Below are 24,348 nucleotides of genomic sequence, written 5' to 3' on the forward strand. Positions count from 1 at the left end.
GACTAACACAGCCTGAAGCTGGGACACTCCAGGCCCCACTTGGCCTATAGCAAACCTGGACTATCAGGCCCCTTGGTGTCCCTTTCTGTGACAAGCACAAGTCAGGGCAGGGTAGAGCGGCTCATCCCTGGGCCCGTTCTTACTTAGTTTCCTTCTGTTCCAAGGAAAACCTGGTCCTGCCACAAAGGTCCAGGGCCCCTGCTTCTGTTGTGTTTGGTCAGTGCGGGCAGGCAGGACACAATGAAGGGACTTCTCCCAAGTATCAACCCCAAGACCAGAGTTCCAATTCTGACAACTCTGGAGAAATCAGTGGAAAGTCTTAAAATTACAGATTCTGTGAAGCCAGCACCTCCCTGTTGAAGGCGAGTGTTCCTGGAGGGAGGGAGTCTCCTTTTGGGGTCACGGTGAACTTGGCATCTGCCCTCTTGGGGCCTTAAATCTTCAATTGTCCTTCCACGCATGTCTCCCAGAGGCCTGGAAAGAGCCTCCCATCTGCTGAGTCATCTTTAGAAGTGACTTCTGAGGAGGCTGTGGGACCTCTGTTTTAATAGCCACCTTTTATTTCACTCACTACATCGTGCTCTCTGAGCATCTCTCCAGCAGAGCCAGACTCAGCGCTCCTTGTCCACCTCCTGGGACTCTGGCCCAGTCCCCTTCCCTGGGATGTAGAGGAGTCAGAGGTGAGGCAAGGCCAGGGTGTGGGTGTGTGTTGGCGGGGGGGCACCTTGAGTTGTGACTGGGCTCAGTCCACAGGGCCCCATGAATGGAGAAACAGAAGCTTGGTGATGAGGGAGAAGGCGCTCATATTTTGAAGAAAGAGTTGTTTCTTATTTGTCCTTTTAATTGAATTTTATTTTTTAGAGCAATTTTAGTTTTAAAGAAAAACTGAGTGAAAAGTAAGGTAGTTGACATACACCCCCTTGGCTCCCCAATGCAATGTCCCCTCCCCATGACATCTAATATATATTTTTTAAGATTATTTTATTTATACAAGCACTGGGGTACAGGCCAGAGGGTATAGGCTCGGGAGGGTGAGAGGATTCACCAGAGACTGAGTGGGGAGTAGAACAGGCAGAAGGACTGAAACACACTGCTGAGGGGAGCAGCGGGCGGCAGGAGAGGTCTGCGCACCATGTGGGAATCTCCCTGGCAGTTGGGAATCGAACCGGCGCTGCAGAGGCTGCGGACAGCTTCACAGCACTGCGCTCAACCTGCTGTGCCACCGGGGAGGCCCCGACATCTAGTGTTAATAGCACATGTTTATTACATCTGGTAAACCAACATGGAAACACCGCTGGGAACTGAAGTCCGTTGTTCGGCTTATGTTGTGCATCCTGTGGCTTCAGCAAATGTGTCATGTCACGTATGCGTCATAGTGTTGTTCAAAACAGCTTCATTGCCCCAAGAATCCCTGGTACCTCACCACTTCATTCCCCCTCTCCCTGAAACGCAGCATTTCCCCACCCTGGTGGTATGTTTTGCCCAATTTTAATACAACTATTCCAGCTTTTTATAGTGATGTCAGCGTGGCCTCTCTCTTGGTCTCTGTGCAGTCACACATTGTTCAAGACAAGGATTTGTTCTGAGAAAGGCGTTGCTAGGTGCTCCCACCACTGTGCGGCGAGCGCTGCAGTGTCATCACACCCCGAGGTACAGCTTGCCACACCCCTCGGCTCTGACATAGAGTCCCGTGGGCCCCCGCTGTGGGTGTGGGTTATCACTGACGGGAATGTCACTAAGCGGGAATGTCACGACCGTCCTGGCAACTTAACTGCGCCTTCGTAGGTCGTGGAGGTTTGTCGTGGGTCACCTGTGGTGGATACAGTTTTCTTGTCCACTGAGTCTGTCTTTTGATTCATGCATTTAGGTCATTGGCATTTGGAGTGATTATTGACATAGTAGGTTTCATGCCTCCTACACTCATTGCCGCGTTCTCTCTGCTGCCTTTGTCCTGTGTCTTTTTTTTTTTTTAACATTTTTTCTGCCTTCTGTGGTTTTGTTGAGAAATGTGTATGCTTCTCGTTTGTCTTCTCCCGTAATATTCATCCATCCTGATTGATTCATTCACTCATATTCCTTTGTGAGATTTTTGGTGGTATTCTTGAGTTCGCCGCATGTATTTATCACTGATCAAGGCACTCGTAAGGCTGGTCTCTCCCGGTGCTCTTTAAGTTGTTTTAACCTATTTAGTGTTAGGAGATGTTTAGGCTTGAACTGAGCTATTCTGGAGTCCTAACCCCCAGTACCTCCGAATGTGATCCGAAGGGTGGATGGTTTCATCATTGGGATGAAAAATATCCTCTTCTATTGCCCCCATCAGCAGACAGGAACCGTGTTTCTCGCGGGCTTAGCTGGACCACAGCTGACACGGTTTTGCTGGAGAGCTCTTTTTTAAGTTGCCACTTGTCATGCCCTCCAAGCCCCACTCTGTCCTACCACCCGCTTTCCCCTGGGCCCCTGGGCTCCCAGGCACCAGCGATTCTGGCCCCTCGCCATGTCAGCACACACATGCGTGCTGTGCTGCGTGGTATGTCCAGAGAGTTTGAAGTGGCAGCCAGGGAGGCGGCGGCAGCGGGAGGTTTGGCAATCCTGGGCTTTTGCCATTTGAACATGGCTTGGGGAGGAGAGGACGAAGCCGTCACTCATTGCGCATGGATAAAGGTCGTGTCCATTTCAGTTGCGAAGGTGTCATCATACCAGCCGTAACCAAAAATGGTCTTTCCTCTAACGCTCGATTCACGCAGGATCACATGTTCGAACTCTGCCCAGGAGTTACAAAAGAATTGTGCAACCAGGGGTTTCCCCTCGCTGTTCTGAGTCTCAGTCAGCCTTCTGTTTTGCTTTGACAGAAAAGACAGATTAACATCTGGCCCAGATTGTGGGTTTCTCGTGTCTGCTCAACTAAATGAGCTGCCACCAGCTGCTGCGTAGACGAGGACTGTGTGTTCCTAGGGGAGGAGGCTGGCGGCTAATTAAAAATTCCAACGAGGGCTGTGCCCTGTTGGTGAAAGGAGAACAGGAAGCTTGAGGGAGCGCAGTGATCTGAGGGGCAGGTGGTTACTGTGCCAGGAGAACATGGGGAAGGGGAAGGTCAGCACTGGCTCAGTTACCTGTGCCAGTTACCTGTCAGCTGCGTGGCTGCACTCTGCTCCCCACTTACTGTGAAAGCAGACTGTGGCTACCAGGAGGTGTATTTCCCCTAAGTTCCCCTCCTCCACTGGACTGCTTTGCTTATGACTTAGACGGAGCTCCCCAGGTCATAGCCCTCCTACACCCATGAGATTCATCCACCCACCACCACCCAATGATCCCACTTTGTGGAGGGGAACCTGAGACACTGAGTGAGTGACAAGGTCATGGGCTCAAGGCCTCACGAAAGTACACCACGGCTGGGGAGAGTGATACCAAGAGCACAGTGAAACATTACGACCAGTTGAGCTTCCTAAGAGGTGATGACATGGCTTGGCAGCCTTTCTCCCTCTGTCCCCGCCGCCTCGGCCTCTGGCCCGAATGTCCCACACTCACACACATACCTGACAGCCGTGAGTGTCCACCGCCGTCCGTTTTCAGGCCCTTGTATGAAGGAGAATGGGGAAGGGGGGATGAAAGGCATTAGAATTCGTGTCTTCCCCACCACAAGGGAGAGCAGGGACAGACCGCACATACCTCCCCTCTTCCTTTAAATACTCTTGCTGAGTATTTTAAAAAAATGCACTTAAAAAAACTAAAATACTTATTTCCAGTTTAAAAAAAGTGTGGACTTGGAGTGAAGTTGAAGACATAGTGAAGGATGGTAGCAGAAGGACTTTGAGAGAGTCCATTTCACCTCGGAGAAGGCCCCCCTCTCCATGTGGAACACTGGACAGTTCTTTTCTAAATGAAAAATGCTCCATCCTTGACTGGCCATGAAAGGCTGAGACTGGCAGGAGGGATGGTATGTAGGTTAGGTTGGGGAGGGGAAATAAGAGCTTTCCCTACCTTTTCCCCCCTCTTTCCGTCTCCTGCCCCACTGTCCTGTGTGACCCTCCCAAGCCTCTGCTGTCTGGTATAGTTCTTCAAGTGAGGTCCCCGAGTGGGGGCTGGGCTCTGACTCGCTTTTGGGGGGTGTCCTTAAGGTCAAAATTATTTTTAAAATATTGTTGTCCTTTTGGTCATGTTTGCACTGATGGTACAAGAACCAAGGGGGTAAGACCCCTGGGACCTTAGCAGGAGTCAGGGTGTGGGACCAAGAGCTGTGCTATGGGCCTTTTGTGTTCCTTCCACTATGCACTTGCAGGAAAAAGGGAAAAGCACCAGTTTCACCTAAAATGTCCTTGATGAAATAGTGAAAATAAACTTTATCAATAACCAAATACACATCTTTTAAATTTCTGAGTAATAAAATGAAAAGTACATGTGACTTCTGCAGTCCTCAGACATGCATCCAGGCTCTGGGTTTGCAAGCTAAACTAACCGGTCTGTTTGTGAGAAATGAATTGTTTTGTTTGAGAAACCAACTGATTGACAAATCATGTTTATTCACACTTGGGTGTTTGACACTTATTTCCTCAAAAACAGATGAAGTAATCCTGTCACTCCAAAGACAACTATTTAAGAGTATTTGTTGCCAGTGTTAAAATTTGAGCTTCCAAGTGAAAATTAGAATTTTTGAAAATTTTTCTGCCTCTGTGAGCTCGATAGCTTCCCAGTGCTTCTTGATGAAATCGGTGGTGATTGTCACAAATGGGATGGTTTGGTATTGTATATTGAAATGTGTCAACATCTTGAAGCAATATTTTCCAAATGACTAATGCATGAGGTTACAAAATCGCACAATGGTAAAAACAAAAAATCCGCACAAAGTGCAAGTCAGTCCCTCTGAACGCTGGTGGAAATGGCTCCATTTTCCAACTGTGTTTAAAAACTGCCACTGGTCCACTTTGGCACAGCATAAGATACTCTCTGTGATGGTCAGAGACAGCCATGGGGCTCACCCTCTTCCAGTTACGTACCCGTGTGCTTCACACACAGCCTCAGCACAGTCAACACTGGAAAAACGCAGGGTGGAACGGGTGGGTCTCTGCTTACATGTGGGATTTCTTGCAAACAGGTCAATAAACACAATAAGATACTGTAAATATATTTTCTTGTGTTTTTTTTTCCTCCGGCTTACTTTAAGAATACAGTGTATAGATAGTGCATATATCCTACCATACAGGCATGAACTGGCTGTTTTTGGTAATGCTTCAGTAGTTTTGGGGAGTCCAAGGTTCTCCTTGGACTTCGAACAACAAGGGGATCGCAAGCAGTGTACCAACCCCCGAGTTGTTGAAGGGCCCACTGTGAACCCCGACTGAGTGTGAACAGCTCTAGGAATCAGCCTTCTATACAAACAGGCAGGTTTGCTAACATGGAAATGGCATCAGTCGATGCCATTCTTAATTTTTTGGAAGTCAGTGTTAATATGGAGTTAATAAAGTGAGTCATGTTTTAATTTCTAATTTGGTAAGCATTGATGAGTGGCCGTGCTAGTAAATGTTTAACAACCAGTTCCTGGAGGGGAGAGAGGTGGAGATCTGGGGAGTCTCTTGATATCCAGGGTGTAAATACTCTGGTCTTTGTCGTCGTAACCACGCCCAGGTACCAAGAAAGCTGATGCCAGGCCGGGAGGAGATGCTGCCCGTCAGCTCTGAGGCCTGAAGCAGGTTGGACACATCCCTGGGAGAATCATCCCAGGGTTTGGGGCTCCTTGCTCACTATTGAAGACCGTAGAGGGGGTCTCAAGAACCAGCTTGAGGGCCTCCCCGGTGGCGCAGCGGTTGAGTGCTGGGTTGCGAAGCTGTCCGCAGCCTCTGCAGCGGCGGTTCGATCCCCGGCCGCTGGTGAGGGTCCCACATGGCGCGCAGACCTCTCCTGCCGCACCCGCTGCTCCCCTCAGCAATGTACTTCATCAGTCTGCCTGCTCTGCTCTCCGCTCTGACTTTGGTGAATTCTCTCACCCTCCCACACTTCTGACTGTACCCAGTGCTTATATAAATAAATAAATAAATCTTTAAAAAAAAAAAAGAACCAGCTTGAGAGCAGGCATCCTGGGACCATCACCCCCTCTTCTGCTGTCATCTCAGCCCCGTCAGAAGCCCAGGAGAGTTGAGGCCTCCATTGCAGATCGTTGAACCTCAAATTCTAATATTCTCAATACACATTCTGAAACTTCTTCCCAATCTCTGCCATCCTCCCGGCTAAGTCTAATGGCTACTGCAAAGAATTTCTGGCTATAAGGAACACCTTTGGGGAATGCCTTCAGTGGGGTGCTGCTGGGTCAGCATTTACTAGTTAACTTGGTTGTAAAATCAGTTCTGACAGAGATGTGACTCAGTGGCTGGGAGCCCGAAGGCCGAGTTCAGCATCCTCCCTCCACCCCCTCAGGGCGGGCGGGCGCAAGGGCAGTTACAAGGAGCAGTTTGTATAAACAAAATACTTTATTATTTGAGGAAGAAAGGCCAAACTACAAAATTTTTATACTTAAGTTGTTCATTAACATGCCAAAGATTTAGAATGGATTTTGGTTTCCATGACTATTAGGACCACTTGAAACTGCTAGCTTTGTAGATTTAAAAAAAGTCAGATATTGGCAATTTCATGTGTTTGGACTCCATATAAAAGGAGCCAATGCCTAAGATTTCTTTCCACAGCAAGATGTCCCCAGCCCATGTCTGTTGATGTTATAAACAGATGTCCGGCGTGATAAACAGGTCCGGCTTGAGAAAAACATCCTGTGTTTACCGATCCTGGAAATCGTCCTGTATATGGAGATCCAGACCCAGACACCCCACTTCCGGCTGGGCTCTCCCCAGCTCCCCACCACCCAATCACCTGATCTAGTGACAAGGGCAGTTTTGTAGAGATGCCGGCTGTGGGTTCCAGCCTTGGGTCCCATGTGGAAATCAACTTGACGTTAACAGAGCGGACCAGAGTTGGAACACTTACTCCATCAAACGCTGTTCTCCATGTGAACTATTTCGATGCCTTCTCTTTCCCTCTCGTTTACCCTCCTGGCCCTGGGCACTCTGCATCCAAGGAAACTGTGTTATGGACACTGAGCCAAAGGGAGTGGCATCTCAGCAGACAGCCCAGCCAGCACCCGACAAGGGCACCAGGAGGGACAAACCACACCTCATTGCTGTCCAAGAGGTTTAATAAACATCCCCCACCCGGCCCCAATCTTCAGCTCTGTACAAGGTTTAACTTTACATGGAGCTGAGATAAAAATAAAGCTTTCTTACAAATTACATTTTTTTCCAGTGAATTACTTTTGCAGTAAAAATAGCTGCTACATAAATCCCTCCTGATCTCTGAAAAGGAGTCACATATTTCCAAAAATAGTTTTCTTATTTTAACCATACAGAGTCCTTTGGGGCACACTGGTGGGGCACAAGGGCTGACCGGCCAGGGCAGGCCGGGTTGTTGGGGAAACACAGCTGAACTAAAAAATAAAATAAGCTTTGTGTATAAACCGATTTACAGGCATGCACGAAAATGGAAAACATACGCCGTTTGTCAAGAAAAATACCGCTTTAGAGCTTGTACGTCACAATTAAAGGAGGAGGCCGAGGGGCCAGAGGTGCCCAGATAGTGTAATAACGTCATGTTCCTTATAAAAATCCCCAAATGTACAAAGTTCTTGCCAGCTAATAACCCGGGCAAAACCAAACCCAAGCAGGCCTCCCCTGCAGGCAGGCTGGGCGTCAGGACGCGCCTCTCGGCCCCGGCGGCAGGTGGGCTCCCCGCAGGCCCGCCCTGGCCCCACAGTTAGAGTGACTTTAAATTACAATGTACAGTGTCTGTCAAATAGGGCCGCGAGCGGATTCCGAGCACAGCGCCGCGAGCACGACCACGTATGTACAGACCCTGCGGCGGCGCTCGGGGCCCGGGCCGCCCCCTCCGGCAGGACGCGGCTCCGGCCTCTCCCGTCCCGGCGGCCAGAGGCGGAGACGACGACACGGACCGAAAAGCAAAACAAAACAGATCAAGAGCGCGCGCCCGCCGCCTGCTCCAGAGGCCCCGCCGGCCCGGCCCGGCCCGGCCCCGGCTGCTCCCGCGGACGGCCCGGACAGCGCGCCCCGCCGGCGGCGTCCAGGGCCGCCGGGCCGCTCGGCGCAGAACCGCGGTTCCGAGGAAACAGGCCCCGTCGGGCCGCTCGCGGGCGCGGACCCGCCCCCGGTGCCGGGGCGGTCGTTCGGGCCGGGCCCGCTCAGTCCTCCGTGTCCGGCTGGACGCCCAGGATGGCGTGCAGCTCCTCGGGCGTGAAGCCCAGCAGGTTCTGCAGGTCGCACACGAACCGGTACACGTAGCGCTTGCCCGACGTCTTGTGGATGATGTTCTTGTCGTAGTAGTAGCGCAGCCCGCGGCTCAGCTTCTCGTAGTTCATCTTGGGCTTGTTCTTCCGCCGGCCCCAGCGCCGGGCCACCTGCGCGCAGGACGGGGCTCGAGGGGGGCTCGGCGGGGACCCCCACCCCGCCTGCCCGGGGGGGACGCGCCCCACCCCACCCCACCCGCGGCCCGCCGTCCGAGGCAAAACCCCCGGGGCGCGGAGGGCCCAGCATTGGGGGTCCTGAGACAGCGCAAGGGCCCCGCATTCCCCCCCTACGTCCCCCCCCCGTCCCCTCCCGCCCCCCCACGTCCCCGGGCGTCACCGTACCTCGTCGGGGTCCGCGAGCTTGAACTCCCACCCGTCGCCGGTCCAGCTGATGAAGGACTGGCACGACTTGTCGGACAGCAGCTCCAGGAGGAACTGCCACAGCTGGATGGGGCCGCTGCCTGCGGGACAGGGGCGGTCAGACCCGGGACTCTGGGGCCGGCCAGCCCCGAACACGAGGCCCTCGCCCCCGTGTCTTCATCCTGGAGGGAGGCCACCGCCTTTGACTGCTGGTGCCGTCCTCCTGGACGAAAACAGGGCCACCAACTCCTGGCATCCAAATCCCTCGCCCGGTTTAATTGCGCCTTATGTAATAACTTTCAAGGTTTATTTCTAGAAACACCCAGTGGGTCGGGCGGGGTGGGGAGGGCATTCCAGCCCACCGCGAGGCATCTGTGGCATCCGGCCAGGGAGGTCCTGCCCAGTGCATAAGCTCAGCAGCCTGCAGACCCAAGGCCTCGGTGCCTGACAGGTGAGGGCGCGCTGGGCAAGGGATCCGCACCCCCTCCTCCATCAGCAGGGAGAGCCGCCCCCTGTGAGGGCAGCGCCCCGGGGCTGTCGAATCAAGAGGCGCCTGGCGGGAGATGGGGCCCAGACAGGCAGAGCTCCGTAGGCCCACGGCTCCCCTTCTGCAAAATGGGCCCGTACCCCCAGGCCTCCGGGCAGCAAGGCTGCTGAACGGTCAGCGCCGACTCCCCGCCGCTGAAAACTACCACTGACTTCACAGACTAGGTGGATTTTAATACGGTTATGTGGCTGTTTTGTACAACGGTGAAAAGCAGATGTGTCTGTACTCTTATTTTAACCTCCTGGGCTTTTAGGTAGGTGTTTTTCTATCCACGGTGGCTCCATATGGTCAAAATATGCAACAAACACACATCTAAGGACACATGAAGCAATGGGGAAAAAACCCAAACTTGGTATTTTCACTCAAGTATTGGACATATCTGGCTCTAAAAACAGACTTAATATTTGTCCCGTGCCCAGAATAGCTCTGGCCCTAACCTTTAAAATAAGATGGATTTGGGAAGCACGAAAAGGTAAACAGCCCCCGTAACTGGAGCCTGGCCCTGCTGTCCCACCCAGAGCAGTTTACATTCTTTGAAATTCCTGGAGGGGTGAGTCAGCGCGAAGGACTCCACGCCTCCCTGTCCCTCCTCCTCTGCAGAAAGGACAGGCGCATCCCAGGTGAGCAAGAGGCCTGTGGGCTTTCACCCAGCCCCGGCTCTGCGCCCATGCTGCCTGCCAAGCTCTCTGCCCCGTGCTGGCCTTTTTGGAATTTGGGGGTACGAGGAGCTGGGATTCAGGCTTACACTCCACATATAAAATGTGGGGCATGAACACCAACGCGCTCGGGCTAGAAACACCCTGCTAGACCCGGCACTGCGGTAGGCAGGGAGGGTATGGGCCCCAGATGGCACACTCACCTGTGAAGCCAGCCAGCACGGCCGCAGGTATAACTGGTTTGCCTTGCTCTACCGGGTCGCTCCGCTCCTGGATGTAATCCTTGAAAGACATGGTCGGCTTGCTGAGGCACAGGGACTGGCTGCAGTCGTCCTCGAAGCTCTCGAAGGAAGGCACTCGCTGCACGTCCAGCAGAGAGGACTGGCTGTTCCAGGACTGCAGCAGGGAGTCCGAGCTCTCGAAGCTGTCCGGGCCGTTCTCGGGCGAGTCATGGTCTCTGGGCTTCCCTGGAAAACACAACCAAGAACAGCCTTTGACTCCTCCAGGGCGGTGGTATAAGTAACCTCGAAGTGGTGTGGGATTGGTGGCCGTGTCACCACCTACCATCCCCAGCTAACTGGCTTCCCAGCTGTTGCCGCCTCCCTCAGACTACATAATGCTTATTCCTCATGATCAGCCACGTCTTCCATCAATGGTAGGTCAGATAAGTCAATGTGATTGTGGGGCTTTGCAGAATGAAGTACTATACAGCGGTGAAAAAGTAAAAATGGCCACCACTTCCAACCACGTGGATAGACCTCGGACATAATGACCAGGCAAAGACAAATACAAAGAACACACGTGGTTTGATTCCAGGGATCTCCAGTTCAAGAAGAAAAACTATGATGGAAGTGAAGTGAGGACAATGGTTTCCTCTTGAGGTGGGGATACCACTGACTGGATTGGGTATGAAGAAGCCTTCCTGGGCGCTGGGAACTTCTCTCTCCATCTGGATGGCTGTTCCACATTATATACATGGGAAAATCCTACCAGTTGTACAGCCTAAGATTTATGTATGGTATGACAGATTTCATAAAAAGAAATCTGCCACATTCCTACCTTGTCTTCCCAAATTTTCCACTGGGCGGAAGACTCTAGCCTCAAGTGCAGTGACTATGTCTGGCTGACGCAACACCCTCAGTGCCCAGACCAGAGCCTGAAACTACAAGGAAGATCGCCCAGCACCTCGACACCCCCACCCCAATGGCTGAACTCGGGCACACTGAGCAGCTTGTGCCTGTCTGACAAGCGGCTCCCGGATTTGAGCCTCCAGCCTTGTGGGGAACCGGGGTCTTACCAGAGCCGTTGGTGAGCAGATTCAAACTGCCGCCCGGGAAGTCCTGGCTGACGGGGCAGTAGTTGACACTGACGGTGTTGAGCCGAGACTTGGGGAACCCCTGAAACTCCTGCTCAGAACCGAGTGCACGGGGTGCCCCCGAGGAAGGACACATGTTGTCCAGTAGGCTGCCTTTGGGGTAACTCTGCGCCTGCATCCCGTACGGGGCCTGCTCCACGCCAAAACCTGCAAGTCAACCATGAGACCGCAGAGCTGTCAGGCGGGTCGTGTGTCCTCGCGGGGGGCTGTGCCCCAGCAGCGTGCCGGCGGCCAGCTGCCTGTGTGGTGCCTCAGGGTGTAACCACACACACCCCTGGATGGTCTGGGGTGCAGTGTACTGCATCTTTGACTGAAACGCCATTAAGAGACGCGGGACTCATGGACCCCACAGACCCTCGTGCCCTCCCGCCAGTTTTGCACGTGCTCCGCCTGCCACCCTCCAGAAACGCCAGTGGAAGTGTGGGCGTGGTAGGCAGGGTGCCCACCGAGTCCTCTTTCTCTCTAACCATTCGCCTGCCCTGTCAGCCCCTTTCCAAAGTGGCAGCAGGCGCGGGACCCAGGACACAACATCTCAGCGTTCGCACTTCTGCGGCTCTCCTGTGACCCTCGGGATGAGGGTCCCCCGCGCTCTCTACGTCCCAGGACGTGGGGCTGGGATGAAGTGACTTGCCGCCAGCATGTGACTCCCGGAGCAGCTCCAGTCAGCCCTCCCGCAGGGCTGGGGACCCCCGTAACCCACTCCACGGTTCTCTTGCTTGGGACTCCAGTCAGAGAAAATGGAGCATTGCTTTCCACACACTGCCTGCGCCACCGCCAACTGCTGCACCAGATCTGAGCACAGCTTGTTTCATCCTGTCCCCGGGCCCCCTCAAGGGGGAGTGTTCACATTGTTTCATCCCAAGGCTTTTGGGTCCGGTGCGCCACACGGCCCCGGGGGGCACACCAGGCGCATGGCAGCAGCCAGGGTGGGGCCCCAAGAGCCTAGACGTGGCTTCAACCTTAGTAAATCCAACAGCAAGACACAGAAGTAAACTTCATGGCAGATCAACAGGACTAACCTAGTGAATTGCTATTAATCCAATGGGGAACTGAGTTGAGGTGGGAATTTTCTTCGTACTGAGCTTCTGTCTTTTCTTGGTTTTCTGAAAAACAGACACAGGACACATAAGCTGCAAATCGAGGTTAAAACTACACAAGGGTGTTACTTTCAGAATTTTTTTTTTTTTTTTTTTTAAAAGATTCGTCCATTTATTCACACAAGAGCTGGGGCACAGGCCAGAGATGCGGGGGGTGAGAGGATTCACCAGAGACAGAGTGGGGAGCAGAACAGGCAGACTGACTGAAATACACTGCTGAGGGGAGCAGCGGGGAGACAGGAGAGGTCTGCTGCGCCATGTGGGTTGCTCCCGGGCCGGGGATGGAATTCGTGCTGCAGTGGCTGTGGACAGCTTCACAGTGCTGAGACTTAACCCCTTGCGCCATCAGGGGGGCCCCAACTTTCAGAATTTAGGCAGTTATTTCCGAGCAACTAGCTTTCAAGCCATTTAGCATTTCACTTTTAATTGGTGTATTCCATGCCACCAGGTCGTCTTAAAAAACTAGAGACACCAGCACATTTTTGTAATAACTAGCATGTTTTCCAAAATGAAAGCTGTTACGGGCAAAGCCAAGCTTTTCGTTGCGTAATCTCAGAGATCCAGATTGTGTATTCATCCACGCAGTCAACAAATAACCAAATATTCACAAAGTGCCTCCTGTGTGGGGCCCGGGGAAACAGCGGGTCAGTGAGATGGACAGTCCCTGCCCCGGAGGCTTACGCTCCGAACAGAACGTTCCTCCAGGGTGTGGGGAGTCTGAAGGGGGACACGAGTGCCCAGGAACTTTGAGGGGAAAGACTGGCCCTCTGGGTGAGCTACGTGCCCCCAAAACAGCCCACACCTACTCCCCGGGATCCAGACCCGGGACTCACACCCAAATCAGTCACCGAAGCACTGGAGACTTCTCGGATTAGCCTGGTCAAGTCGAGGACACTGGGGGTTTCATAAGCAAGTTTCCCTGGCCTTTAGGAACCTAAATAAAAAAGCTGCTGGCTGAATTCTAAGAGCTTGGTGAGGTTCCGTCTGTAAGAGACACTGACACTCGGTGTTTGAAATCAATTAAATGAGGCCTATTTCCCTGCACTCTATTACCAGACCAATTTTCCTATATATTTTTACCTTCACTCTAATTATTTCTCTGTTGGCTCAACATTTTTAACACTGAGACTTTTTAAAGTCTAAATACCGAGACCAGGTCTCCACATGATGAGAGCTCTTTTGCTCAATGGCAGTTTTTATAGAAAAATCAGTGTGTAAGTACAGACTGGCTACTTCTCCCTTTGCGCAACAACGTGTCCCGCCCCCGTTCTTGTTGGAGCCCAGCGGGTCAGCACCCTCGTGGGGTCCGTGAGAGCCAAGACTCCAGGTGCCTCTGGCTCCGCAGGGTCCTGCTGCGCCACAGCCTGGCCAGGACGCTCGGCCTCTGGTGAATGTCCTTGGGCCGCTGAGCTAGTGACTTCAGCTGCTGCCTGCGGCCATCCTCACCAGCGCACACACGCGCCACACCCGCACACACATACGCACGCGGGCACACACACATACGAGCGTGGAGTCCCACTCCACCATCACCACCGCCCCGACGGTCCGTGTGTCCTGCTGGGCCGCGTGTCCCGGGTCATGTGGAAGGTGACCACGGGCCTAGAGCACCGACCCCACATGTCCTCAGCGGGTACCTTTGATCATCTGCTCAAGATGCTCCCAGAGAATGTCGCCCACAAAGTCCGGCGCCAGCTCCAGGAAGCGCTCCTTGCCGAGGTCACACAGCACCTGGCCATTCATCCCGAACCTCTGGATGTTGACGTTCACCAGACTGAACTCGTTGGTGGCCCAGAGAAGCCACTGGCACACCTGCTGCTCGGTCCACAGCCAGGGGTCTGCGGGAGGGAGGGGGGCGGGCACGGGGAAGACAGCAGGTGGGGGCGGTGAGACCAGCGTACTGGCACTGCCCGCTGACCCACGAGTGGGGAGGGCACCCCGGGCCCGCGGGAGAGCCAGATGCCCAGCTGCTCCCTCCGCCTCCCTCCCCCCCCCCCATCATGCAGGCTCAGAGGCAGCGAGGAACACTTACTCTTGGGAATGCCAAGGCGGCGCTGCTCCTTTTTGAAGCCACTGAAGGTAGCTTTTAGGGCCTGACTCATCACGGCCTTGCTGCAGGGGGTGAGCAGGGGCAGCTCGCAGTTGGTGGAGTCTGCAAGGGAAGACCCGGGACGCTAGGGCTCAGGCCATGTCAGAGGGAGAGTTTTGGGGAAGAATCTGAGTTTCCAGGGAAGAATGATTTTGATCGCAAAGCTGGGCAAGATTCCTTAAGAGAACAGCTATTAACTACAACTCTGGACTGAACTGAGAAGCCACTACACCGCGTACAACGACGCTGAAGCATCTAAAAGAAAACTCAGGTTTTACTTTATTTTGTAAAGGTTCCTAACGCAGCTGCGCCTGGGTAAAATGTTTACATAATCTAGTTAAACCTCTTAGACGACGCAAGAAATCGCAGGGTTGTTGGTCAAAGGCTACAGGACTGTAAGTGCCTAATCTGGAGGCGCTTCCTGAAAGCCGCAGCCAGGGAACTTGTGTGCACGTAGTAGGCACGCACGGTACCTACAGCAGGCCAGTCCACACCTTCTATCTTTATTGAAAGGCATCTTCTCTGGGTTCCCAGTGCAATGTGGAGAATGGTAAATGACCAGCACCTGATCAGAAGCTCACGTGAGCCTGTGTGTTTTTACCAATTTTCTGTACTTTCTAGCACCTTCTTTAAATAAGAAAGTAACCTCTGGAACATTTCCAACTAACAGCTCGATCACATCAGTGGCAGAGACATTATCTGATGTGCTAGTTCTTTTAAAAACAATAGACGACGACACTGAGAACCACAGAAATAAACACAGACGGGTAACAACTAGAATAATCTGACCTTCCAAAACTTGGGCGGGCCAGGGGGAGGGACCTACCAAATGAAGACCTGGGGTGCATTTTAATGTCCACTGGTCTGCCTTGCAGAGCGGACCTGGGAAGTGAGGCTGGGGCTCGCTGCGGGGTTGAAAACCCCCTGATGGAAACCGCTGTGGTTTTTCCGCGGGCTGCTGACAGCAGGGTGCTCGCCCCCACTGGGGGTGCGTCTGACACCAGAATCATCAAGCTCATGAAACAGGAAAGCTGTCTTCTCCCCAGGGAGGTCCTGCTTCCCTAGCGGAGTCTTTATCACAAAGACTCAGGACCCCAGCCGGCACGGCTGACAGCGAGCAGCCCCCGCTGTCTGGACTGGAGCGCGGGGATCCCGCAGAGTCTGTCAGGTCTGGGGAACAAATTACCGTGAGAAATGGAGTCCAAGCCTGTGGGCACTTCTTGGAGCGTCTGCTCTTCATTTAGGGACGGGAACACAGCAAACAGAGACCCGTCGAAGGTGTCAAACGCCGGCTGGCGCTGCAGAACGGGCAGAAAAGGGAACTTAGCAGACGCATTCAGTGACCTGAAAAGGGGGGTGGGGGACCTTAAATCCCTATTAACCTGCTGAGTCCAGAGCCAACCATGGACTTGGTCAGGCAGGACCCTGGATAGACGGACTTCTGAGATGGGACCGGGGGACTCTATTTTCCTCACTTCTCTCAACATCACAGAATCAGAACGACTGGGAATTTATTTTCAAGCAATTGAGTAAACAGCCCTAAGCGAAGGGCAGCTTAGAAGAGCAGGCTGGGCAGGCCTGAGAGGACACCAGGACCAACGCCGGCCTGGCTGCCACACAGGGGAGAAATTTAGTCGGGTCGCGTGTGTCTAAGGAAAACGACTCCCGAAGAGGCGGTTTTAGCTCACTGCAGTTACGACGACTGGAAACCAAGCGAGGAAGTCAGGGGTCTGTGGTGGCGTTCTGAGACGTTTACCGCGGGACACCTGACCTGATTCTAGAGCTTTCTCCGCGTCACGTCCATGGGGCGGGAGCAAGGATCCATGTAAGACGTGCCTTCAAGTTTTATTTGCTAAAAGAGCACACTGACAAGAACCCCCGCGGATGTGAGGCTCGGGGAACGCTTCCAGGAAGCAGGATTTTGTGTTAAACTGTCTACAGTTTAGGGGCGACAGACACGGAGAGTTGGAACCTCACCCTGCCAATTTCTGACAGGCTCAGCTGACATTTCTGGAAGAAACAGGGAGCCTGGGTCTTAGGCAACAGATAATGTCCTGATTTACTGCCGCTTAACTTGTAGGAGAAACAAATGGAAGAGAAGTTCTCTTTTTTCCCAACCTAAGCTGGAAATAGCATGCCTGTGATGTAATGAACGATTCAGTTGAGTCATCAATTAAAAAAAAAATGTGTAACACATTTGCAAATAAAATCAGCGTGAGTGCTTCCTTTTAGACACGCAGAACAATGCAGGAGGCCACAGTGAGGGAGGGCTGGTCTGTGGGACCCAGTGGACACCTGAGCCCGGCCCGTGCCAAGGCCGTCCAGCTGCGCAAGGCCCACCAGGGAACTAGCCAGGCCTGGAACACTCGCCCAGATCCACAGCCTGCGGCACGGCAGGGCTAATGGGGTGCCGTGACCTGTAGATTTCCACAGCTCCCGCTCGCATCACCCAGGGGACCAAGGGATGCCTGTCCTATCCCAGCTGGAGTTTTGTGGGTTTTTTTGGCCTTTTAAATCAGGAGCCAAAAGGCACAAATTGGCAGTGCACATTTCAGCACGTCACTCTAGTTAGCAATGAGGGTTTCCCTCCAAATCCAGAGGAGGCCTAAGCATCACCCAATTCTCGTGATGTACATTAGAATGCCTCTTTCTAGGGGTGTGGTTTCAAACACAGCACGCTGACTTCCTGTATAGTTTCTGCCGTGGACTTTGCCTGACCAAATCGAGTAAGACATTGGGCCAGCCTGGAGCTACTCTCCTAGGTGACCCCAGGCCACCCACTTTGGGCTGACTGGTCAGGGGAGGCTGACCAATGACCTGCTTCACCATCACCTCCCGGAGGCCCTGGGAAGCCATTAGTGCAGCTGCAAAGAGGATCCCCAGCGGGGTGGACAGAAAGGACAGGAAGCTACCCGGACGTTTCTGTAGCAGGGCGGGGAGGGTTCTGTCCTTGTTGATCTGGTTTTTGGTTTACCCGTGTAGATGTGGGGCGCTGCCTATGTTGACGGGCACAGCTCCTCGGGATAAGGGAGCAGCAGCAGCTGGTCCCGTTTGCTCTCTAAGCGCTTTCATTTCATTTCTCCCCTGAGATGCTGGGAAACAGCGCCTCAGCTCTGGTCTGTTGAGAATCAGAGGATTCTTCACCTGCAAGGAGCCTCAGAAATAAGCTACCCAGGTCCCCTGATCTGCAAATGAAGGGGTTTCCGCTCTTGGGCAGGTAGAGTGAGCACCGGAGGCCCAGAGAGATGCGGGAGAGGCCAGAGTCCCCGGGGCAGTAGATTAAAACACCAGCGTTGGACTCAGCCTTCCAGACCAGGCTCTCCAGTTCGTCCCAGACTGAATTCTCCAGGGGGAAAAAAAAATCCGACTCATACACTCACCTTGAGTGTCCCTCTGTACACGCTGGACACAGGAGCCACCTGGTCCATGTTCTTCATCCCAAAGTCATTCATCTTAAAGAAGGAAAAGAAGAAAAAGAGAGGGAGAGTCAAAGAGGCAACATTTCAAAGCACGTACATTTCAGGTTTCCCCTCCGCAGCTGGTGGGGTCAGGTTCTCCAGCCTCTTGGCTAGAATGCCAGGAATTCTTATTGAAAAGACCTTTTCCACAAAGGGCCTGCCATTGAAGTAATTAAATAATAATGCCAATTCCCCACAGAATTCCACTTAGGTGGAGGCTGGAGGAGAAAGTCACTGGAGTCACTTTGGGCTGACTGGTCAGGGGAGTCTGGGGTGGGGGGAGCAGAACCAGGGGGCCTGAGTCTCTGGCAGACCAGTGGGGTAGGGGCTGGGAGGCTGCTTTTCAAGGCCATTTCCACAGTATGCTCAGGGCTTGGGCCTGGGGGACTCTGGGAGGCCAGGCCAGCTGCCCTAGTAACTGGCCTCCTTTGGGTCCTCCCAGCGGGTGGGGATCCAGGAAAGCAGGCTGGAAGGAGCCAGGCCCCCTTCCCAGGACATACCGCCAGGAAGTGCACACCCCGCAAGGAGAGAACGCAGCCACTGTTTCAGACCACCCCTGGTTTAACCCAGGTCCCCGGTGAGCCCCAGACCCCTCGCTGGTGCTGCGTGTGGCTCAGCTGTGCATTTCTCCGCTGGCCTTGACCAAGTCTGGGCTTGAACTCCAACTGCACCGGCCAGGGTGGTGGCCCGCAGCCACCTGTGGGGCTGAGCGCTCGGCCAGGGTGGCACCAGATGTGCCTAGCGGGTCTCAGGGACGGTATCTCAGCGCTGACTTCCCCGACGTTCTGGATGTGCTCGCTTGAGATACACAGAGATCACCCTCCTTGTCGTCTATCTAAGGTGTCTGGGAAATTCGCAGTTACATGTGCGGCCTCTGGCTGGACAGGGCTGCCATGGATGGGAGACTTGGGCCTCTCAAGTGTCACTATTTCCTGCTAAGTTACATATTAACAAGTGAAAAAAGCACCTAGTGATAATGGCTGGGATCAGATTTAAAAAAAAAACAGACTCAAACTCATTTTCAAATAAGGTGGGTGAGCAGGGATGAGAATGACCTTCACACCACCTCCAGGAGGCAGCCTCCCACCCCCTCACCTCTCACCCCCATCCGGAGGCAGCTTTGTGGCCCCGGTGAAGGCCTGTAAGGAAGCTTGGGGGGGGGGGTGTCCTCCAAGTGGCCACCTGTTCATTCAAAGCGCCCCTAACTTGCAGCGACCTGTGCCAAGTGAGTGGCAGAGCTGATGGAGGTGGTGAAGCATCTCCCCAAAACTGGTTAATTTGGGATTGTGTCATGTTTTCTTGTTCTGATCAATAGTATGGCTTAGCTGCGCGCGCACGCGCACACACACACACACACACACACACACACACCTGCTGGAGTGGGAGGAGCCTTGGCAAGAGGTGAGAGGCTGTTAGAGCCCTGGGTGCTGGTAGTTATCATGGTGCCAGAGAGGCCAGAGAGGCTGGAGAGAAATAACAGTCCTGGGGCCCCAGGGCAAAAAGGGGTGCCCTGGGCCCCCCACATGTGCGCACCATCTACCTTATCACACCATCCACAGGTGCTCAAGACTGGATCTTCACTGCCTCAGAGGGCGCTGGGACAGAACCCTACTCATGAAGGGCCAAGAGGGAGGCTTACCTCCCCCCTTCGACTCCCCTGGGAGCGCAGGTCCCACCATCATCGTACAGTGAGGCAACATGGACCTCTAGTAACTTGCCAAGGGTCACAGCTAACAACCCCCACCCCAGGGAGTGCCAAATCCCAGCTGAATGTGGAGCCCTAAATCCTGAGCTCCTGGAGCGCCAGGATAACCTGAAGGGGAGGCGGCTTCCCCCACGTCACCCAGAGGCCAGGGCCCTCTGTGCATCATTTACTTGGTGCACCAAGTCCTGTTACCCGTGGGTTACATGAACACGCCACAAACAGAAGACCGGAGTGTAAAGACATCTTGCCTGTTGCCAATTAGCCACCTGGAACCCTAAAGGAAAGCTCTTTTCTTTAGGGGGGATCTGGTTTGGAGACGACCTGCTGCTGGGTTCTAGATAGTTCAGCCTGGCAGGGTTTTCAGCGTGGAGGGAGACGGATAAGCTCGGCCTGATTTCGGTGCACAGATACCAGGCAAAGGCCGTCCACCACTCCCACATCAGGAGCTGTAATTACTAGCTACAGAGCAGAATTCTTTTGTTGTCCAGCTTTTAATGAGTTTTGTAAGAACCAAGGAGAATCAAAGCGCTGCACCGTGGTTTCAGGCAGGCTCCCAGCTAATCAAATTTAAGTTCCCGCATTCGACTCCCCGCGGCCTGTGAAGGTGGAGGGCAGGCCAGGCTGCGCCGCGTAAACCAGGCTCAAATGCGGGGCCTCTGGGTGTTTCCCCGTCGATTGGACAAAAAAGGGGGGGCAGGCGCAGCAGCGAAAGGGCAGCATTTTAGAGCCAGGACTCGCGGCCGGCGGGCTCTTCCCGAGCAAGGCACGGCCTCTGCGCACGGGCCTCGGGTCCGCGCCCATACGGAGATCCCCGCGCAGCCCCGGGGGCACCTGGGGGGTCTGGTTTGCCGCCCCTTTTCAAGTTATCACTTTGGAGAGAGAAATGACTGATCCCAGACACGAGAGTTGGAACACCTCCTCGCGGGGTGCTGGATGTGGTGCGCCGAGAGCGCCCCGAATTTTAATAAAGCTTAACTTGGAGCTTTATCTCCCCGATCGCGCGGCGTGGGCTGGCAGCTGAGGTGCGGGCGCCTCCCCCGCGCGGAGCGCACGCCGTCCCCTCCTCGGAATTACAGTAGAACCCCCTTATCTCCAAGGGGCCGGCTCGCGCCCCGGCTTTCTAAATCCGCCCCGCGCCAGCGCCTCTCCGGGCTGCTGGGAGCGGACACGGGCCCGCGCCCGGGAGGCCCCTGCGCTGCGGCAGGAAAGCGCCCGCCGCCGCCCGCCCAGAGCCTTCAGGACGCGCGCGCCAGGGGCGCCCCGTTCCCACGGCTCCCCGTGCTCGCCGGCAAGACCCGGGTCCAGACTCTCGGGGCGCCAGCAGGGGTCTCGCCAGAGCGCCGGGGCGCGCGGGCGCCCCCGGCTCAGCCCCCCGCGCCCGCCGCCCCCGCCGCAGCCCCGGCCCGGCAGGTGACCCGGCGCCGCAGCCCCCCGGCGTGCCGGGCGCCCCGATCCCCGCAGGCCCGGCGCGCGCCGGTCAGCCCCCCGCGCGGCCGGGCGCGCCGGCCCCCGTCCCTCCGCGAACCCGGGGCCCCCAGGCCGGGCCCACGGCAAGTGCGACCCGTCGGCGCGCCCCGCCCGAGCGGCCGGCTCGGGGACCCCCGGCGCGGCCCAAGTTCGCCCGGCCGGGACCAGGTCCGCGCGCCCCCGCCCGCCGGCGCCCGCGCCTCCCCCGCCCGCCCGCCGGCGCCCGCGCCCCGGGCCGAGACCCCGAACCCGGAGGCGCCGCCGCCCCGACCTCGGGGCGCCCCGCGCCCCCGCCGGCGTCGGCCCCCCGCGCCCCCGGCACCCCGCTCTTACCGCGGCTGGGGCCCGGCCGGCGGCGCTCGGGCCGGCTCCTCCGGGCGCGCTGGGGGCGAGGCGGCCGGGCGGGGGCGCGGGGGCCGGGCGGGCGCGGGGGCGCTGGGCCGGGCGGGGGCGCTGGCTGGGGCGCGGGGGCGCTGGCTGGGGCGCTGGCCGGGGCGCAGGCCGGGGCGCAGGGCCGGGGGACACCGCGCTGCGCGCCGCCGCCGGAGGAAGTAACCGGCCTGTCCCCTCCGCCTCGCGCTCTTCAGGGGCCGGGGGCGGAGCCGGGAGGAGGGGCGGGCGGGGCGCGGGCGGGGCGGGGCGGGGGGCGGAGAGCGCGGGGCGCGCGGGGCGGGGCGGGGGGGGCGGGAGGCGGGGGGCGGGGGAGGCCGGCGGGGAGGCGCGGGGGAGGCGCGGGGAGGCCGGCGGGGCGCGGCGCGGCGCGGCGGGTTGGGGCGGCTCCTTCCGGCGGTCGGGCCCGCGCAGCGCCCCTGGGCTCCGCCCTCGCCGTCCGCTCGGGACCCGGGGCCGGGCCGGGGCCTTTCCTTGGGGGGCCCCGGCGCCCCGCGCGGGCTCCACCGCCCAGACGCCGTCCGGGCTCCGCGGGAGGAGCGGGGGGCGCGGGGCGCGGGCAGTGAGGGGCGCGGGCGGCCCCTACTCGGGCCCCCCGCGCACTCGGGGTCCTCGTCGCTCCGTCCCGAGGCGGCCGCGGCGCGGGGAGTCACCGGGGGTCCCCGCCCCGGCCGGTCCCCGTCCCCGTCCCCCTGGAGGCCTCGGCGCTGCGGGCGCTGCGGGCCCCGCCGGGGCGCGGGCGGCCCGGGGCGAGCGGCCGCGGGGCCGGGAACCGAACCCGGGGAGCGCGGGGCGGAAGCTCGTGCCTCGACCCCGCCCGGCGGGCCCCGCGCCGCCTCCCGGTCGCCGCAGCCGCGCCCGGGCCGGGGCCAGACGCGTGGCGTTTCCCGCCGAGCCCCGCGGGGTCGGGGGAGATTTGGCTCCCGAAAGGCGGGCGCCGAGTGAGACACCCCGGCTGGAGGCGACCCGGGGCTGCGGCGGCGCGGGGGGAGCCGCCTCGCTTCCCCGTTGCCAAGGTTCCCGGTTTCCATGGCAACCCCAAATCTGGCGTTACCGGGACGGCTGAGACACTGTCGTTGCACCTTGATGGTTCCCGGGACCTCGGGGTCTCCAGGCCTCACCCCTGGCGCCCGCGGGTCCCCGGCGGGGCGCGGCGGGGGGGCTGGCGGCGGGTCCGGGTTGGGGGTCCCGGTGGCTTCCGCGGGGACGTTCAAGCCGGGATGAGAAACCCTAGATAGGTCAGGAAGGCGCTTCGCAAGTGGAATCCAGATCCATCGTGCGTTGCCATGGAGACGCGAAGAGGATGCTACTTTTTTTTTTTTAATCGACAGAAAATTCTGACTCATCGGGGCTGCACTCGCGGCTGGTACCGGGTCTTTTCCTCCAGGCGCCTCACCCGGGCCTCCTCGGGCCCCTGTCAAGTTCTGGCCTCAAGGCGGGGCCGCCTGGCCCCACCGCACCTGCTCCAGTGCCCGTCGGGGTTCAGGCACGGGGTGCTCGGGGACCCCGCTCCTTGGAAAAGCGTCTCTCCCCCAGGGGCTGGTGCGGGCTGGGGTTTGGCTCCCGGGGACTGTTTCCAACACATCAGAGCAGAGCTGTCAAGGCGGGCGCGGGGGCGCGGGAGGCAACCTGCTCCCAGCAAGGGTTTTTCTGCACCCGCTGCCTTGTCAGACGGGGGCTGCGCCTGCTCTGCAGAAGACAGTGACCGGCACCTGCGGCCTGGGCCGTGGGGAGCGAGGGGCGGGAGGCAGACGTGGGAAGGACATGCCGGGCCTGGACACAGGGAGAGGGAGGCTCAGAGTGGCCATTGAGTGTCAACTTCCAAACTCTTCCTCTGGCAACATCTTGGGGGAAAAAGCCTTTGGGAAAAAAAAAAATGCCATAGGCGTGAAAAGGAATCACCCAGATCCTGGAAAATGACCCCGCCAGAGCTGGAGAACAGGTGGGGAGGACCCTGGGAGTGGAAGCAGGGCACCCCCAGCCTGGGCTCCTGGCCCCCTCCGGGCGCCTTTCACTCCTTGCTGCCCTTCCCCCAGGCCAGGCTGGGGCTCCTCCAAGCTGCCCCTGCAGTCAGTGGACCCCCTCTATTTGCCGGTCGTCACATGCTCCTGATAAAATGCTTATCCTGCTTCTGGGGCATGATCAGGACGCCTAAGGTTTTTTTTTTTTTTACCTTCCTGTTATTAGTTGGTTTCCTAGTTACGCAGCAGAACTTAAACTGCCCGCTGAAGCCTCTGATTATTCATTGACTATTATGGCTTGATTCACAGGGAACACCGTGTTTTACAGTAAATTAAACCCAATAAAAAAAAAAGAACAGCCTTTGTGCTCCTAGATCAAAAGTCAAGGTGTCCACAGGAGGACAGGAGGGGGCGGGGGGTGGGGGGGCATCCAGGGCCCGCTCAGCTCAGCTCAGGTCGCTCAGGAGCAACTCTGACGTCCCCCTAAAGAGAGGGGGGGCGGGGGCGAGCAGCGAGCTACACCTGTAAATATTGAATGTCTAGAGAGCAAAACGCAGATAGAGTTCTCCAGAATCCAGACGTAATCATTAAAAGTTATTAGCTCGCCGAGTCAGCCTTCTAAAAAACAGCGAAAATGTCGCCTTAGAAACATGTCTGTTTACCTTGAAATGAAAATCAGCAGTCAACATGTTCTCGACCTCAGGGGTGGTTTCTAGCCAAATAGATGTCATTGAGTCCGGGGTGGATCATTTATTCATTCAGCGAACAGCAGCAGCTGCGGATCAGACTAGGAGGAGTAAGACTTAGTCCCTGTTCTTGCAGAAGTGAAGTTGAAGTCCCCAATATGGCAGAAATCACACAGATCACTGAGACTTTGGAAACCCTGCCAGCCGGGGGTGGGGAGAGAATGC

The 24,348-nt window shown here is 56.5% G+C and overlaps 1 protein-coding gene across 3 annotated transcripts; it reads right to left on the bottom strand.

Moving 5' to 3' along the window:
- Positions 1-8,204: 8,204 nt before the first annotated feature.
- Positions 8,205-24,115, bottom strand: ETS2 (ETS proto-oncogene 2, transcription factor). Of its 3 annotated transcripts, none has more exons than XM_054700270.1 (10): positions 24,100-24,115; positions 17,837-17,908; positions 15,643-15,754; positions 14,400-14,519; positions 14,005-14,205; positions 12,293-12,376; positions 11,196-11,420; positions 10,102-10,365; positions 8,678-8,796; positions 8,205-8,446 (listed from the first exon to the last, which is right to left on the bottom strand). In XM_054700270.1, exons 2-10 carry the CDS (start codon positions 17,906-17,908, stop codon positions 8,231-8,233), a joined length of 1,413 nt encoding a protein of 470 aa, XP_054556245.1. In that variant the 5' UTR covers positions 24,100-24,115; the 3' UTR covers positions 8,205-8,230. The 3 variants fall into 3 exon arrangements, with proteins under 3 accessions (XP_054556245.1, XP_037380836.1, XP_037380837.1); XM_037524939.2 differs by lacking the exon at positions 24,100-24,115 and adding an exon at positions 21,420-21,452; XM_037524940.2 differs by lacking the exon at positions 24,100-24,115 and adding an exon at positions 19,286-20,373.
- Between the last annotated feature and the right edge of the window lie 233 nt (positions 24,116-24,348).

The sequence above is a fragment of the Talpa occidentalis genome, unplaced genomic scaffold (assembly GCF_014898055.3).
Source record: "Talpa occidentalis isolate TD23 unplaced genomic scaffold, MPIMG_talOcc4v2.1 talOcc4.4, whole genome shotgun sequence".
In the NCBI taxonomy this organism is placed as follows: domain Eukaryota; kingdom Metazoa; phylum Chordata; class Mammalia; order Eulipotyphla; family Talpidae; genus Talpa; species Talpa occidentalis.